General features: G+C 30.0%; 2 protein-coding genes and 1 long non-coding RNA gene across 3 annotated transcripts in view; 1 reads left to right on the top strand and 2 right to left on the bottom strand.

Annotated features, from left to right (window-relative positions):
- Positions 1-133: 133 nt before the first annotated feature.
- LOC113373266 lies at positions 134-1,570 on the bottom strand. Its single transcript, XR_003366907.1, has 3 exons — positions 1,474-1,570; positions 685-764; positions 134-258 (listed from the first exon to the last, which is right to left on the bottom strand). It is a non-coding gene; the product is annotated as an uncharacterized LOC113373266 (long non-coding RNA).
- Positions 1,571-1,620: 50 nt separating this feature from the next.
- Positions 1,621-4,789, top strand: LOC113373385 (serine protease inhibitor 27A-like). The gene is made up of 4 exons (XM_026613686.1): positions 1,621-1,694; positions 4,270-4,369; positions 4,431-4,590; positions 4,668-4,789. The coding sequence occupies exons 1-4, from the start codon at positions 1,621-1,623 to the stop codon at positions 4,787-4,789; spliced, it is 456 nt and encodes a 151-aa protein (XP_026469471.1).
- Positions 4,790-6,695: 1,906 nt separating this feature from the next.
- The window catches only part of LOC113373386 (serine protease inhibitor 27A-like), a 116,858-nt gene continuing 106,469 nt past the window's right edge, over positions 6,696-17,084 (bottom strand). The window contains exons 2-3 of the mRNA XM_026613687.1: positions 6,906-7,024; positions 6,696-6,817 (exon numbers count right to left, since the gene is read on the bottom strand). Of these exons, the coding sequence (XP_026469472.1) occupies positions 6,696-6,817; positions 6,906-7,024 (241 nt within the window). The remainder of the gene's footprint in view (positions 6,818-6,905; positions 7,025-17,084) is intronic.

Here is a 17,084-nt window from a genome sequence, read left to right on the forward strand (position 1 = left end):
GGTAAAATGTTCCTGGAAAGAATCCTGGTGAAGGAGTCAGAGTGCAGAGCAGTGGTAGTTAAAAGGACCTGAAAAAAAATAAACATGTTATTTATTGTTCATGTTTATACCGATTATGGATAAACAGGTACTTTTTAAATTATTTTCAGAGCGATTCCCGGTGAAGTGAGTCAGCGTTCAATTTTCATTCGATAATTGGCCATTCGATACTCAACAATTTGCTTGATATGATATCTTGTGGCCTCCATGTGATTTCATCTTGATGACCAGAAATAGGATGTAGAAATTTACTAGCAGTTTAAGAATTGCAATTGGTGCACTCACATGAATTGAAAACAGTAAAAATTAAAATTTAATGTAATATGTCAAATCCACATTGCATAATCTCAAATGATTCATACGACCACATTATTTTTCAATAGTTGAATAGATTAGTGTATTAGTATTTGTTATTATTAATAATAAAACTACTGATGCTACCTAACTAATAAATTAACCCACATGCAATACATATCGTGCAAGTGATCGTTCGAATCAATTGAAAATGAACTGAAATTCAATGCCTTAATGATTGTGTAAATTTCTAAAAGTTATAGTGACAACTAAAGTATTGATCAATTAATATCTTGAACAAAATCACCGCTTAATAAATCTATTCGTGCCAAATGCAATTCCAATAAATACCACATTCAGAGCGTCACAGTAACAATGTTCGTACAAAAACTGAAGGACTCTGGCAGCAGCAAACGCAAACCTACCCGCACCTGCAAAACACACAAATTATTATTGAATTTAGTTGATTATACATACATTATTAAATGTCATTGTTGATGCGTCACCAAAGCTGTCTTCGTGTGCAATGCAGCGCTCCAGCGAAACACAGAATAGTCTTTGTTTGCATCTTTATATTCATTCAAATTGTAACTATTCTTTGTCAATTTGTTGTTCAAATTGTCACTTTTTTTTAAAGTAAAAGAAATAAAATTATGCATTTAAAACAAAAAATGGCTTTCATGGAAAAATAATTTTGCTTTAAAATTCTTGATGACATGACGATTGTGGTCCAATTTACACAATACTTCTGATTTATAAATTGAAGTGAATTAGCAGATGATAATTATGTAAATAAGACTTCAAATTAAACGATCCGTATAAATGTACTCATAGTAATTCTCAAAATGAATTAACAGTCATTTTTTACTTTCACAACTTTTTACTATTACTTTCGATTGCTCAGTCAACAAAATAATAATATGTAGTTTTATTTAACAGTGGGCACCAAATGATGCAAAATAAAATAATTAGATAAAATATATCCGGCGTACGTCTTAGACAGTAATACGACTTGAGCAAGAACTATATAAATCGAGTACACGTTTCCAAAAAAAATACGAGTGATATAATTCTTATAATATTATATATATATAATATTTAATTGCGTAGTAATATAGTTAGCACAAGTGCGCAACGTACCAGGTGAGGCTCGCAGGTCGCATGTAGCATGTTCTCCACAGGCAGCGAAGGGACGTCTTGTTGTCTTCTTCCAGCGATCGCCACGATGAAAATGAACTCTCGCAATGACAAATATCTCGCCCCAACTCCAATAGTCGCAAAGCATAGATGCGCAAAAGACTTGTAGACGTGCGACTGCAGAGCGTGCGAGATGGCGTTTCAGAAACTCGAACGCCTCTTCTGTTTTGAAATCGAAACGACGTTCATTCGAATCTGCAATTTTAACAATAACAATAACAAGTTTTATAAATTGAATAACGACATTCCATTCTTTTAATAGACTCTCTAAAAATTTACACTGCAATGAATTAGTCGTTGGTTATTGAAATAATCAAATTTGGTGTTGAATGAACTTTATTTTCTTTCACTAACCTGTGTTTTACAGTACACTTGTTTGCTTTTTCTTTCTCAGGTATAAAATTTGTTAAATATTTTCACATTTTTAAATATACAGACAAGTTTTCACTGTTTTCTTTATATATCACTCATATACATGAATAATTTTGAAATTTATTAACAGAAACAATTTTCTAATAAAATCATAATGGTTTAGTGAAATTGCTTTTAAATTTTGATAGAAAATTTAGTTCTACATTCCTGCAACACGTGAAGCCATTAAATATTATATAAAAACAAACATACAATTTTTTTTCAAGTTTTATCTTATTGGTTTACAATAAAATTATTAATGATGATACAAACTAGCCACAAAACATTTGTAAACTAACAAAGTTAGCGCAAAATAGTCTTACTGTGTACTTATTGAGAGTGGAGTTGGTTAAATATTTTGATATATGAAAAAATCAATCCAAGGTTAAAAGAAAAATATAAATTAATTCAAAAATTGTTTAATATTACATATTTCTTTAAATTTCGTTTATTTTAAATAATAAAAATCAAATGACATTCTGTGAAAAAAACACAAAATAAGCAATTTGAATTATCTAGTGAAAACAAACCACTCATTTGCATATAATAAACTAGTTGGTTTGGTATTTAGCCTTGAGGCAAGTTACATGAACTTCCCGATATGTGTAAATAATTGACTTAATCAAAAAAAGTGTAAATAATATACTTCATCAATCCTACTTTAAAAAACGATAATAATTTTAGTAAAGATTGACAAATTTTTAAAATTAAACTACTTGTCGTAATGCCGTAATATTACAGTAAGTTCTATAAGACCATGATGTATATCGCCAAAAAAAAGTTCCATGAAAATCGGCTTAAATTTTTTTTTCAACAGTTCATTACAAGAAAACGGCTCGGTAGATTTTCACCTAAAATTAATCAGTACCATTCCCAACTAATATCTTTCGAACAGTTTTTGATTTTTTAAAATCGGTTCGGTAGGATGAGCTTAAATATGGACGAAAAGTTTAACACTTTTTTTTAAATTGCAAAGAAACGGCTTGGCAGATCGTCGCACAAAACTGACAAACGATAGTCCTCACCGAAATACATCAAATGGCTTTTAAATTTCTGAAATCGGTTCAGGCGCTTTTGAGAAAACGTCGATCAAAAGTCTAATTTTGACAAATGTCAAAAAAACTATACCAATTTTTGCAAATTTTGACGAATTTTTAAAGCTAAACGAGTTGTCATAGGGCCGTAATATTTTAGTATGACCTAGAAAACTATGGTATCTACCGTCAAAAAAAAAATCATAAAAATCGTCAATTTTTTTTTTTTTAAACGTTATTACAAGAAAACGGCTCGGCCGATCTTTACCAAAAACTAATCAGCACGATTCCCAATCAATATCTATCGAATGGTTTTTGAATTTTCAGAATCGATTTAGAATTGCGGGCTAAAACGTGGGCGAAAAATTTTTCACTTTTCTGCAATTTACAACGAAACGGCCCGGCCGATCGCCGCACAAAACTCAGAGACGATAGTCCTCATCGAGATACATCGAATGGCTTTTAAATTTTTAAAATCGGTCCAGTCATTTTTAAGAAAACGTCGATTTACGGCAAAAAATCTGTTCACATACACACACACACACACACACACATACACACACACACACATACTTTTTCCAAATTTGGTCTCATTCGATTCAGAATGGCTTGAAACGTCGAGAAAACATAAAATTAGCGAATCGGATTTTTTGATGAAAACATAAACTTCTCCTTCGGGAAGTTAATAACATATAATAAATACTACTTTTTACATTTCTTGATTATTTTAATTGATCATTACAATTTTTAAACGTGTATTCCAAAAATTATTTATTTTATAACTACTTAAAACTAATTTTATAAAAAATTTAGTACAGCAATCTATGTGATTACATATTGATTCGACCAGTTAGTATAAGTTTTACAATGAAACAAAACTTTAAAAAAAATTTTATTTATCAAACAAGTTTCAAATCTAAACTTACTGCGATCATAATATAATAAACTACACAATTCAAAATTATGTGTACAATTGTTAATTATAAAAATATTCTTCAAACAGCTTAAATGGTGTTCATAAAATAAAACCAATTTTCAAAATATAGAAAATTTAAAAAAAATTTTCAGAAATGTGAAAATACCATACTAGATATATGTCGAAACACACACACGCATACACATCACAAACATTATAAAGTTATTGGTATATATAAGAACGCAAGTAAATATATACACACTGTAATACTATGCTATACATAAATTTAAAATCTTGTTTAAATATACGTTGCATAACTTTAGCTTTTTTTATGCATGTAAAGATAATTATATTTTTCTCAAATTCATATTACTGTAGGCCAAAATATCAGACTAAAGTTGGAAATTTGACTACTCTCCTTCCTGATAGTTACCAGAGCAACAGGGAGCGTGCAGGAAAAATTATAGCTTTACTAAAGGTTGAATACATTCAAATGTTGTTAATATTACTTATATTTTTATTACTATTTATTCCTCCAGGCCAAGAATCCTGGCTACCATCTAGATTTCGACACCAGGATTTACATTTCCCACATGATCCAGCCAAGGCAGCGATTCATCGCGATTGCCAAAATATTCTACGACTCGGATATCGTGTCCATAGATTTCACAAATGGAATGAATAAAAATAACAGTGATGGTACTGTCACCAAATACGATAGTGCTGCCATTATAATTTTTATTTGATCACATATTGACAAATTTATTTTGTTCCAGCGGATGTTTATGGTGCTGTTATGGTGCTGTTGAACGTCATATACTTTAAAGGCGAATGGAAAAAACAATTTCCTGAGGAGAATACAACGTTGGGAAAATTCTACCTGGATGTCGATAAATAAATTACATAAAAAATAAATTAAATTCTAATGATGGATTCTAATGATCCTACAGATCCACGTCTACAATTTTTTACAATCCTCTACTAATAGTTACAGTTTACCTAAAAATAATAAGTATGTTTTTTAAATTACTCCTCACACCAAAATGCATATACATCAATATGAGTGATGTTAAATGTTCTTAACTGCTTTAAATAAAATGATGAGTCTCAATTACCACACTAAATTGGAAGTTAAAAGTCTTTTAAACGGTACAACAAATTCAGAAAAATCTTCAAAAATTAATATATAGTATCCGCGGTAAGAGTACAATACTACCTTGAATTTTTGAAGTAAAACTTCTTTAGGCGCGACATGGGTGTAAAAACTTCTTTAGGCGCGACATGGGTTAGCAGTATAATTTGTAAGTTAATATAAATGTCAGGATCGGAAGAATATTTTATCCCGTCCCCCATAAATAATTATAGTGCAAATGATCGCAAATAAATAATGAAACTAAGGAAAAATCTGCGCTGCGTAAGAAATGATAGCTTTGGCTATGTATGTTTTGTGTGTGATCGACTTTGGCTTCAAAGTGACTTAGAAATATCAAATGATGCTCAAAAACAAATTCTTAATAATGTTTTTTGATTATTGATTCAAATAATCAGGTTGGATGTCAAACTTGTCGAAAGATATTAAATTCGGGTAAAATTCCCACTTTGTGTAAATTTAACTGGTTTGTATTTCCACCTATACCAAATTATCTACCTAAACTAGATACTGTATCTGAAAGGTTAATTTCACCTAGGTTGTGTTTTATGCAAATTAGACGATTGCGACATACAAATGGACAATTTGGAATGTTTGGCCAAATTATAAATGTGCCTGTTGACATTAATAATATGGTTAATTTATTACCTCCTAATATTGATGATGATCATTGCATTAACGTTCACATAAAAAAGCAAATGATTTAAAGATCAAGCTATGTGCAGGGCTTGATAAATAAAACAAATATAAAAGTATGGCTTCAATTTGTTAGGCAAGACGGATATTACAGCTGTTCAAGGAATGAGATTATATCGTCAGCGAAAAAGTAAAAAAATACAAACAGTAAATGAATGTATGTTAATTTTAATTACATGAAGTTCTTCAAACACAATTGTTACAGGATGAGTTAATTTACAAAAACAATATTTGTTTAGGCGTTGTTTAACATAATCCACTGTGTGAATTAATATTATAGAATTTATTAATCAGCAATTACTTTAAAACGATCATGCCATATTTCAAGTACGACTTTGATTACATTATTGTTTGTAAATATTATACATATTTTTAATGTAATCATAAATATATAATTTATAATTTATCATTATAGAAATGTGTATAAAGATTGACGACACTAATAAATGTGTGCATCACGAGTGTTACCATATTACTAATAAACATTATTCAAAATTTTTATATGATGTATTTATTTTTACTCAACTTGAATTTGCTACTTTATACAGTAGCAAATAAGTTTTACTTCAATCGCGTATGATCCTTACGCGCACTCTTTTTCTAATTGTTCCAATAATGTTGCCTACAATTTTTATAATTTCCTATTATATTTTAATAGGTTTTTAGTAATTATAATATCTGAATTACATTTTTCTTAGTAATAATTTAATATACATTATTACCAGAGATCCTCAGCGCCCGCTTTGCCAATTCCCTCCTATTATTGTACCTGTTTTAACCATAGACCTTATATACATGGACTGCTAGTCCCCATACATACCTCATTATTTATTATGAATATTATGATATTCAATTATTAAGATGCTTATTGTAAGACAATGAGATGAAAACAAAATAAAGATATATTATTAATAACAATTTCTGATTATTTTTATTCATTACTAGTTTCTAATGGATTCTAAACTTCTCCTATGAATAGAATTGTTCCACTTGTCTCGTCTTGAATGAAAAACATAAAAGGTCTTGTTGCCGAGAAGAATACCTCGCGATCGTTGCCAAATTTATTGGTCAGGACAATTTCTAAAGAATAAAATGTAATATTATACACATATGAACAAAAGACATATGCAGGGTGCTTGTGTATGTATCATTTAATATGCATCATTACCTGTAGCAGCATATACTGTGCTTCCTTTCTCGTTAACTTCAATGCCAGCCTTTTGCATTATACCAGATATTGATAATGTATCCTGTGGCGTATAGACTGAACACAGACTGCAGGCCCATCTAAATAACAAAATTGCAATTTTAAATCGAATAATTCTAAATAATGATGCTCTCGATCAGTAGAGGCCTCACCTCTTTCAAAGCATCAACAAGTTTTGCTTTAAAATCAAACTTCATCCATTAGCCACAATTGCTGCCTCAGAAGTTGGACGTTCAAATTCTGTTGTAAATGTTGTAATCCGTTTCTCATTATGATTGGCAATATGAATATCGCACTGAATTTTCCACCCTTTAAAGAAATACAATGTAAATAAAATATAGTATATATATATATATATATATATATATATATATATATATATATATATTAGATTGTCAAATATCTCCCTTCCGCTTTTTGCTATTGGTTTATAATACAAAAAGGCGGAAGGGAGATATTTGACAACCTATTATATATATATATATATATATATATATATATATACACTATAAATGTAAATTGATAAGCTTTTTTGGGAGAAATATTGAATCTCTGTTCATTTCTTGCAACTTTGTTAAGATGAATCTTACACACAAAACTTTGTGGTTTTAAATAGTTTCATATTTTAGTTCGGAAATTAACATAACATATTAATTGTTATTTTATGATAATTTAATTATTTCGTTATTCGTGTATATTTTTAACTTCCTCTATCTAGGGTAAGTTATTGTAATCGTCCAAAAATTGAAATTGAAATTTTTTACATTTCTCGACGTTTTGAAGGTTTCTGAACATTTTGGCATACCTCTGAAAAAATCTACTTAAATTTATAAAAAAATAGTACACACAGTTTTTATTTTAGAGAAATATGCACATTTGTTCATAAAAACTCTGTTAATTTTTGGACCGAAACAAAAATATAATTTACTGACAATTTTGAATTATACGTAAGATTATCTCTTCAATAAGGCCAATAATAGAACCTTCCAAATTTCCCATGTATGAATTAATTTAAATTCGCCTAAAATTTAATAAATTAAATACTATATACATGATAAATTTTGGTAAAATGTTTGAAATTGAATAAATATCCACAAAAATGCTAGTCAAAATAATTGCATGCTCTACCCTATTTAAAATATTTATCTTGTTAAGTTTCAAAATTTGAAAAGTGCCACAAAGCTGTAGAATATTTTAAATCCGGATTCTGTGAGTTAAAATCTACCAGAATTTATAAAAAAATATATAATTTAACGTTTTTGGCTCAAAATTACCTACAATTTTAATTTTTACATGTCCCATACTTAACCGGAACGCTGAATTGCACGGTAACCTCGACCTAGGCGTCGTTTCAGGTTAAGATGAAATCGCCCGTACCCGGTTGGGGATGAGACACCCAAAAAATTGTTGAATTTTTAAATTAGTTATATTAAAAATGGTAAATAGATGGATCATATTATGACAAAAAATATGATTCAGACGAGACTGAATAATTTTGTAAATAGAACACAGAAAATAATTATATGATATGTGATATTGAAAATTCGGTATCAGACAAGTTTGAAAGAAAACAGCTGGAAATCTTTATATGGCTTAAATATAATATGTCTATTATCCTTATTTTTCAAAGGTTGATTACCTCTGACTTCGTACATGATGGCGAAGTTCGCTTTAACAACAATGTGTGTCGGCGCTTTGTAATTGGCATGTGGTCACTAATTTTATTATCTTCATTCGGGGCGTGATGCTGACGCAATTGATGGGTTCATTTTATTAGGCAGCATGTGTCAAAAGTTAGACATATGACACAATATTCGCATGTGAAATGAACGAAATTACAAGACAACTAAAAAAGAAAAAAGTGCATTCTATACAAGGATCACCAGTAAAAATACTTTTACACTACTACCTTTAAAATCATACAATGTCATAACTATAAATATGTATGTTTTTTATATTACTTTATAAATATGTATGTTTATTCTATTATATATGATGCGACCCAAACACATATAAACAGATTCTATTAATCCCGTATTAATCAAATAAGCTCTCTGTTTATTAACAACGCTTCCAATCATATAAATTTTGTATGTCAATAATTGTAATTATTAGTTAATTACTATTGTTGTTCATGTTATTTTAGAGCAATATATGTGAATCATAACACTGTGTAATGAATTTGTGTAAACAAACCATAATTGCATAATAATTAATTTGTCAGTCGGATTGATCAATGTATAAACATTTATGTACATATTAACATTGTTAGATAAATAATGAAGTTTATATATATATATATATATATATATATATATATATATATTTATATATAAATATATATATATACTAGCTGACCCGGCAAACGTTGTTCTGCTAAGTAGGGCATTTTCTAAACAATTTCTAGAGTATCAAAAAAATTAATACTTTTTGTGTAAGGATGTGTTGTTTGAATGCTATATACAATGCGGTATTATAAAAACAATAAACCCCATTAGTTTGTCTATATTTTATTAATACAAACTAACTGGAAGTTTTATTCACTTTCTATAGAAAACATGGCATAATCCAATCCAAGTCTTTTTTGGTCTTTCGACTTATATAGTTATAAATATATATATATATATATATATATATATATATATATATATATGTGTGTGTGTATAGATACGTATCAATTCTGAAATACGAGAAATAAATTTTCCAAGCTTCGCAAGACATAACAAAATTGTCTGAATATGGCTATCAATAAATATTTTAAATATTTAATCATCGCCAAACGATCGAATTTCGCAGCCATTCAGCCTTTGAACAAAAGTGTAATAAAATATCTCTATATTTCATATATGTATTTTCTATATACATAAGCGTGACTGTGATATTGGAAACATGTTGCAAAATATTAATTATATTTAGCTTTTTGTTGATCGTGCACATAAAAGCCGATGAATGGCCTTCCATAAATTTTCCATTAGAATGAGTTGTTAATTCTACCCCTTGTTATTGTATTTGAAGCAGTTAAGTTTTGGTTATACACAGCATTTTCAACGTGGGTACCCATACATTTCGTTTACCATTAATTCTATGCTTTCAATTTATAATTACACTGCCTGCCGAGCGAATAAATGCTACGTCAGCCGGAGGTAAAAAGAACCCTATTATAATAGACATATACATACCCATAAATTTATATACACATACATACATACATACAAACATATATATATATATATATATATATATATATACTCAGATTTCTATCAAGATTTTTGTGAGCTTTTGGAAGAGCTTAAATTTATCTGCTGTATTCGATGATGATGATAAAACTAGCCAATTCAATTTAAATGAGAAATCACTTTCAAAATATTTATATGTGGCATGCTTTGCATATAATTTGTGTTACCTGCAGATAGTTATCTTTCATACCAAAAATTTTCTAGAAATATTTTTTATCGGTGTTTACCGGGTCATGTATAAATATCTCAATCATGCGTGAAAAACATTTCAGTATTTTCAGTTATGTATATTTAAATTTAATTCTGTAAAATTATGATTGTAGTTACTGTCATATTTAATAACGTTTTTGGTTCATAATTTCCTTCAGTTTTTATTTTTACATGTCCCGTACCTAACCGGTGCGCTGAATTGCACGCTAACCTCGACCTAGGCGTCGTTTCAGGTTAAGATAAAATCGCCCGTGCGGGTTGGGGATGGGACAAACAAATAATTGCATATTTTTATAAATTAATGAATAAATCAATGCATACATAAAAATAAAGTTAAATAAATCAATAATACTTTGAAAAGTATTATTAAGACGAGACTAATTGATTTTGTAGATGGCACACTGACAATAATTGTTGCTAAATTCTAACGTTATATTGGAAATTCTATACCATATTTAATTCGATAATTGTTAATGATCATTCACACAATAATTAAATAATATCAAATCGTCGACATTTCAAACATCTGCCTGTATCAAACCGACCAGGACTATCAAGGAATAAATTAGCAAGTGCACTGGAAATGGTCGAAGCCATTACGACGAATCCGACTCAAATTGATGGTAATTTACATAATGCCAGTTCTTAATGCCATTTCACTGTATTTAACTGTATTTTCACAGTGTCCCCTTGGAACATACGACATCTATATATACATAATGATATTTGATTAGATTTAGAAATTGTACATATATAATATATTTTACGTTAATTACATTCACTTTTGCCATAAAGCATTAGGAATATCAATAGACACTGTAATCGATTATTTATCATTTAGGTTCATAAAAACTTTTTGACTTACTAAGAATTGACATTGAACATTTTTGCATATCTTTACGTTTCAGAGGTTTCTGAACATTTTCGCATACCTTAAAAAAATGGATGTATGTGGGTGTACGTGTATATGTTTTGCGTGGATACAATTTTTTGTCTACGATTCCGAAAGCACGGATTAACCAATTTGAATAATTTAAAGAACATTCGATTTCTATTGATAAGATAAAATTTAGTGACGAGCTTATTAGTTTTTGGCAAAAGTCGGTTCAGCTGTTTAGGAGATAAGGAGAAAAGAGTGCAAAAAATAGAAATTAAGTTTTTGAGTGAACATTTGGTCATCCGATTTGAATAATTCAAAAAACAATTCTGTAATGATGGGCAAAATTGTGGTTAGTTTTTGATGAAAACAATACGCGCCGTTTTGGAGATATGGAGCTAAAAGTGCTGAAAATTTTGTTTTTGAGAAAACGAAATATCTGATTTGGATGATTCAAAATACATTTTGCGTGTGAAGAAACGATTAGTTTTCGAAAAAAAAATTTCATAATTTAAGGTTTTTTAATTTGCATTTTTTTTTAAATATCGAAAATATGATTCGGATTTTAATTTTAATTCCAGCTACAATTCTAAAGCTCATTAATTGTTATGAAGTGAATTTATATAATTCTCAGAAACATGAAATAAGGTCCTTTAATTTTAATTCCGTTCAATTTAAGTTTTGTTTAACTACTTTTCATGTAAACATATATAAAAAACGTCGTCATCGATATTTTTTTCGATATTCGAAGTTCTTACATTTTGTTTATGAAACGATTTATAAAAGTTACAGTATTTATAATAATTTATTTGAAAGCATTTGATATTCCTCGAATATTTCATAATGGTACGGGAAGTTCCAGTAATTTGCCTTAAGGCATAATGCCATGCACCACTAGTTCATTACATGTGATACGACTCCGCTATGAGGTGAAAAAGAGCAGATAAAAAATTTTAGAGTAATAGTAAAAAAACTAATTTGAGAGTACATTAATTGCGTGAGGCTCTTAGGGATAGGGAGGATTTGACAAAAAATCATGAAAAATCAAGTGGGGGAAGGAGGGGTCTAGTAAAATATCATCTGAATTTAAAAAAAAAAATGCACCTAAATTTAAAAAAAAATCCAAACATTTTCAATTAAATTAATAATATTAAGATTTTTTTGTAACTAAAAACACACGTAATGTTTGCTAGGGGAAGGGGAAAGGTTAATTTTGAATATCACCACGTATCACCAAGGGGTAAGGTGGGTTCTAAAATCCTTGAATAATCGATCACCTGATTAATGGAAGCCCTCTTTCTATAATTAAGAATTGACTGGAAAATTTACTGAACTTAGTTACATTATTGTTCATTACATATCATGTGTTGTAATGTAGTTCGTTTGGCTCACACTGAATTTACCGATGATGACTATTTCAGAAAATCAAATTGAACCTTTGAAGTATTTCACATCGAATATTATCTTAATTCTCCCAACACTATCATTTTCAAACAATGGGAAGAGACAGACAGTGCCATCCTCTCTCGAACAATGAGGAAGGAAGAACGCTGAGTCAACTGCAGCATCCGCAATCTCTGAACTCTTTCTCGTTTATTAAATGTGGGCTGAACCGGACGAGGCGCTTCTATAAGGGTCACTTCTACCATATAAGTTCCAGAGAGCTCCCTTTCTGTTAGAACTCAATCTGATTGTGTTTGTGAGCTCCCCCAAATTACGGTCATCGATAAAATTCGAGAAAAAGTTGGAGATAACGTTTTTCGGTGCTTCGATGCAAATTGTAACATATGGTGCTTGGAAGAATTCCTTTGTATTGCAATATATTTTGACACGGTGCGCTGGGAAATTTGCATTTTCTGAGCTGATTGGTGCTCGAAGTAAAAAAAAAACTAACAAAGAAAAAAAATACTGTTATTATGGATTTTCAAATATTGTCGTTTATCTTTTGATAGCAACGCTGCAAGAATCAATGTGATGGCTAAATTTATATATTTCACCCTCTACTTTCAAATATTTTTGTTACAAAATGTGGTGGACCTTTCTGACCGCGCATTTTCAAGCCTCGCTCTAGCCTACATATAAAATCAACTAGTGGGGTGTATGGCATCGTGCCTTAAGGCAAATTGCTGGAACTTCCCGTACCGTAACGAAATGTTCGAAGAATACTGAATGTTTACAAATAGATTATTATAAATATTGTAACATTGTCTAATATTTATAAGAATTATATAAACTGAATTGCAAAGTTGAAATTATTTGTTTAAAGTAGGTATATTAGAGCTATAGTCAGAATTAAAAATAAAATCTGAATTATTTTTGATATACAAAAATTTTTTTTTGATAAAAAAAAATTGAAACAATTTTTTTTTTCCAAAATCAATTATTTTGTTAAGACAAGCAGAAAGTTTTTTGAATCATTTAAATCGGACGCTTAGTTTTCTCAATAACTGCCATTTTTTACATATTTAGCTCCGTATCTTTGGAATGGCTGGGCCTGCCTTTGCCAAAAACGAATAAACACTTCTCACAATCATTACTAATTTTGTTTTGTTTTTGTTTGAATGTTTTTTATCGGATACTCCGTTCTTTCAAAAACTCGATTTATATTTTCTGCGCTCTTTGCTGCGTATCACCAAAACGGCTGGACCTGCCTTTGCCAAAAACTAATCAGCTCTTCTCCCTATCAATAGGAATCGGATGTTTTTTAAACCATTCAAATCGGTTGATCCGTGCGCCCTAAAACGTGACTGGAAATTTGTATCCATACATACATACACACACACAGACATCCATTTTTTCTGAGGTATGCGAAAATGTTCAAAAACCCTCAAAACGTCGAGAAATGTAAAAAATTTCAATTTCGATTTTCGGCCCTTTACAATAACTTACCCTACGTGAAGTTAATAATGAAAACTAATATCAATATCACGAAAAAACACAAGTGCTTATAAATTTAAATATATTCATACACATATTTGTGATTATATATGATCGAAAAATATGAACATATATCTGTACACCCCATTTTCTCAATAGTCATATGTCTCCTTAGAGAGCCACAAAAACTTTTGAAGGGCGATGAAATGCAAAAAAACATGATTTGTTGAAACATTAGTCGGCCACATATGCGATAATGCAAAGTTATATGAAGAATATGGAAGGCACAAACGATATTTTAGTTGAAAAGATGCCCTTTGGAAAATCACTCTGGGAAATATAATATAAATTTTTATTTGAGAGGAATAGATATATATATATATATATATATATATATATATATATATATATATATATACAGAATGGTTTACAATAATTGCTAAGAATTTATCTGAGAAATATTGAAATTTAAATTACTTTAACATTATATATGATGCCGCATGGCGACAGTGACTGTCCATATATTACAATCACTTATTTCTAAATAATTATTACTAGTTATTGATTTCTGAGCCAACTTGTTAAACCGGTGGTGAATTGGTAGTCAACAGTTAGTATTTACATGATTTATTGAAACTATGCACCTTTAAGTTTAAACTTTACTGTAAATATTCAACTTGTCAGAGGTACAACTTACGAAGTGCATATTTTCCAGCTCACAAGACATTACCTGGGTTCAATAAATATACGCTATTGTATCTGTTCTATTTATTGAGGCAATTTCTATTAGTTTGTTATTACATTTTCCTTAACTTTATCTATTCCACTTACAATTCTGTCGTTGTCGAAGTTTTTCATGCAATCAACTCGGTGATATTACCGAAGTACTCCATAATAATACCGGATCCGACGTCCGGACATAAGTATCAAGGAATTGCACGAGTTTGTTAGATGGAGAGGACGTCGGCGCACGTTAATTAATTTTGCAAAGTTTGTGTCAGTGTTCTTGTTCAACTAACTATCGGACTCAACTTTCCGACTAACGTGTAGGGATGTACAAGGGAAAAATAGTAAATTTCTTATTTTTTTTACATATATCAATAAAATAGTTCATAAAGTACAATTTCATTCATATAAGTAGGTAAAGGCCCGATTTGACTTTCAGCACAATTTTAGCACATCACAAAAAATAAGACATATAGAATATTCAAACTGTGTTCAGTAAAATTTTTATCAAGTTCATCAATGCAGAAATTTTTTTTTTGTTGTTTTTCAAAATTTATAACATGGTCTTATTTAGCCCAACCACATGTAATATTCTCAAGAGTTTATACAAAAAAACTATCGAATCTGACTTAAAAATAACAATAAACCTTGAAAAACAATTAAATAACGTATAATTAAAACATATACTCAAGTATCGTAAACTAAATAATAGTGCTCAAATCTAAAACGTTTTTAACTTCCCGTAGGGTAAGTTATAGTAATGGGCCAAAAATCAAATATAAATTTTTTGCATATCTTTACGTTTCAGAAGTTTCTGAGCATTTTGGCATATCTCAGATAAAATTGATGTGTGTGTGTTCGTGTGTGTGGTTTGTGTGTCCGCAATTTTTCGTCCACGTTTTCAGGCACACGTATTAACCGTTTTGAATGGTTCAAAAAACATTCAATGTTTGACGATTTTTATGAATTTTTTTTGACGGTAATCATGGTCTTCTAGATCATACTAAAATAATACGGCCCAACGACAAGTCGTCGAATTTTAAAAATTCGTCAACATTTGCAAAAATTAGTAGCGTCTTTTTGGCATTTGTCAAAATTAGATTTTTCGCCGACGTTTTTTCAAAAACGCCTGAACCGATTTTAAAAATTTAAAAACCATTAGATGTATCTCAATAAGGGCTATCGTTTGTCAGTTTTGTGCGACGATCTGCCAAGCCGTTTCTTTGCAAATAGCGAAAAGTGAATTTTTTTCGTCCACGTTTCAGCCCGCAATTCTGAATCGATTTGAAAATTCAAAAACCATTAAAAAACATTCAATTCTATTGATAGAGAGATGTGCTGGTTAGTTTTTGGCAAAGGCAAGTCCAGCCGTTATGGAGATACGGAGGAAAGAGTGCAGAAAACAGAGAACTAGTTTTTCGTGAAGGCAGGTCCACACATTTCAAAGGTTAGGAGCAAAAAATTGCAGTTTCTTAGAGAAATAAACATCGAATTTGAATGATTCTAAAAACTTTCTGCTTATGTTGACGAAACAATTGTTTTTGGGAAAAAAAGTATTTCAAAATTTGAACTTTTTTTTTCAAACATTTTTTTTTTGTATATCGAGAATAATTCAGATTTTAATTTTATTTCTGGCTAAATTTTAAAGCTCACACACTATTTGAAAACATTTGATATTCCTCGAACATTTTGTTACGGTACGGAAAGTTCCTGCAATTTGCCTTAAGACACGATGCCATACACCGCTCGTTCCTTTTATTATCCCATACACCACTAGTTCCTTTTATGAGATCTACAGCTTTTTTACAGCTTCAGATTAGCCATTTTGATTCTCAATATTACTGCCGGATTTATAAAACATGTTCTAAAATTTCTTAACCCTGACCGGCGATGCGTTTATCAGGGGAGTGAGTTCCAAACCCGTAATGACACCAGAAGCCAGGCTAAGTGCTTTCACACCGCCCAAAGTCCATCGTGTTATATCGAACTAGCAATCAGATCATGGCGAAAATGGAATTGATCCTAATGAATTTTCTAAAGTACTTATTAAATTACCATAAAATTTAAATAGATTAATTTAAATAGATCGCCCGCCATGAAATCTTGCCTTCTATATCAATAAAACCGCGTTCCCGCGTTCTGGAAACTTACCCCAAGTATTGAATTTTTAATACATTATACCAACCCGATAGCCCGTGATCGTATCACATTGTA

The sequence above is a fragment of the Ctenocephalides felis genome, unplaced genomic scaffold (assembly GCF_003426905.1).
Source record: "Ctenocephalides felis isolate EL2017-DRISC unplaced genomic scaffold, ASM342690v1 CF-g0.4_SCAFFOLD_01604, whole genome shotgun sequence".
NCBI classification, from domain to species: Eukaryota; Metazoa; Arthropoda; class Insecta; order Siphonaptera; family Pulicidae; genus Ctenocephalides; species Ctenocephalides felis.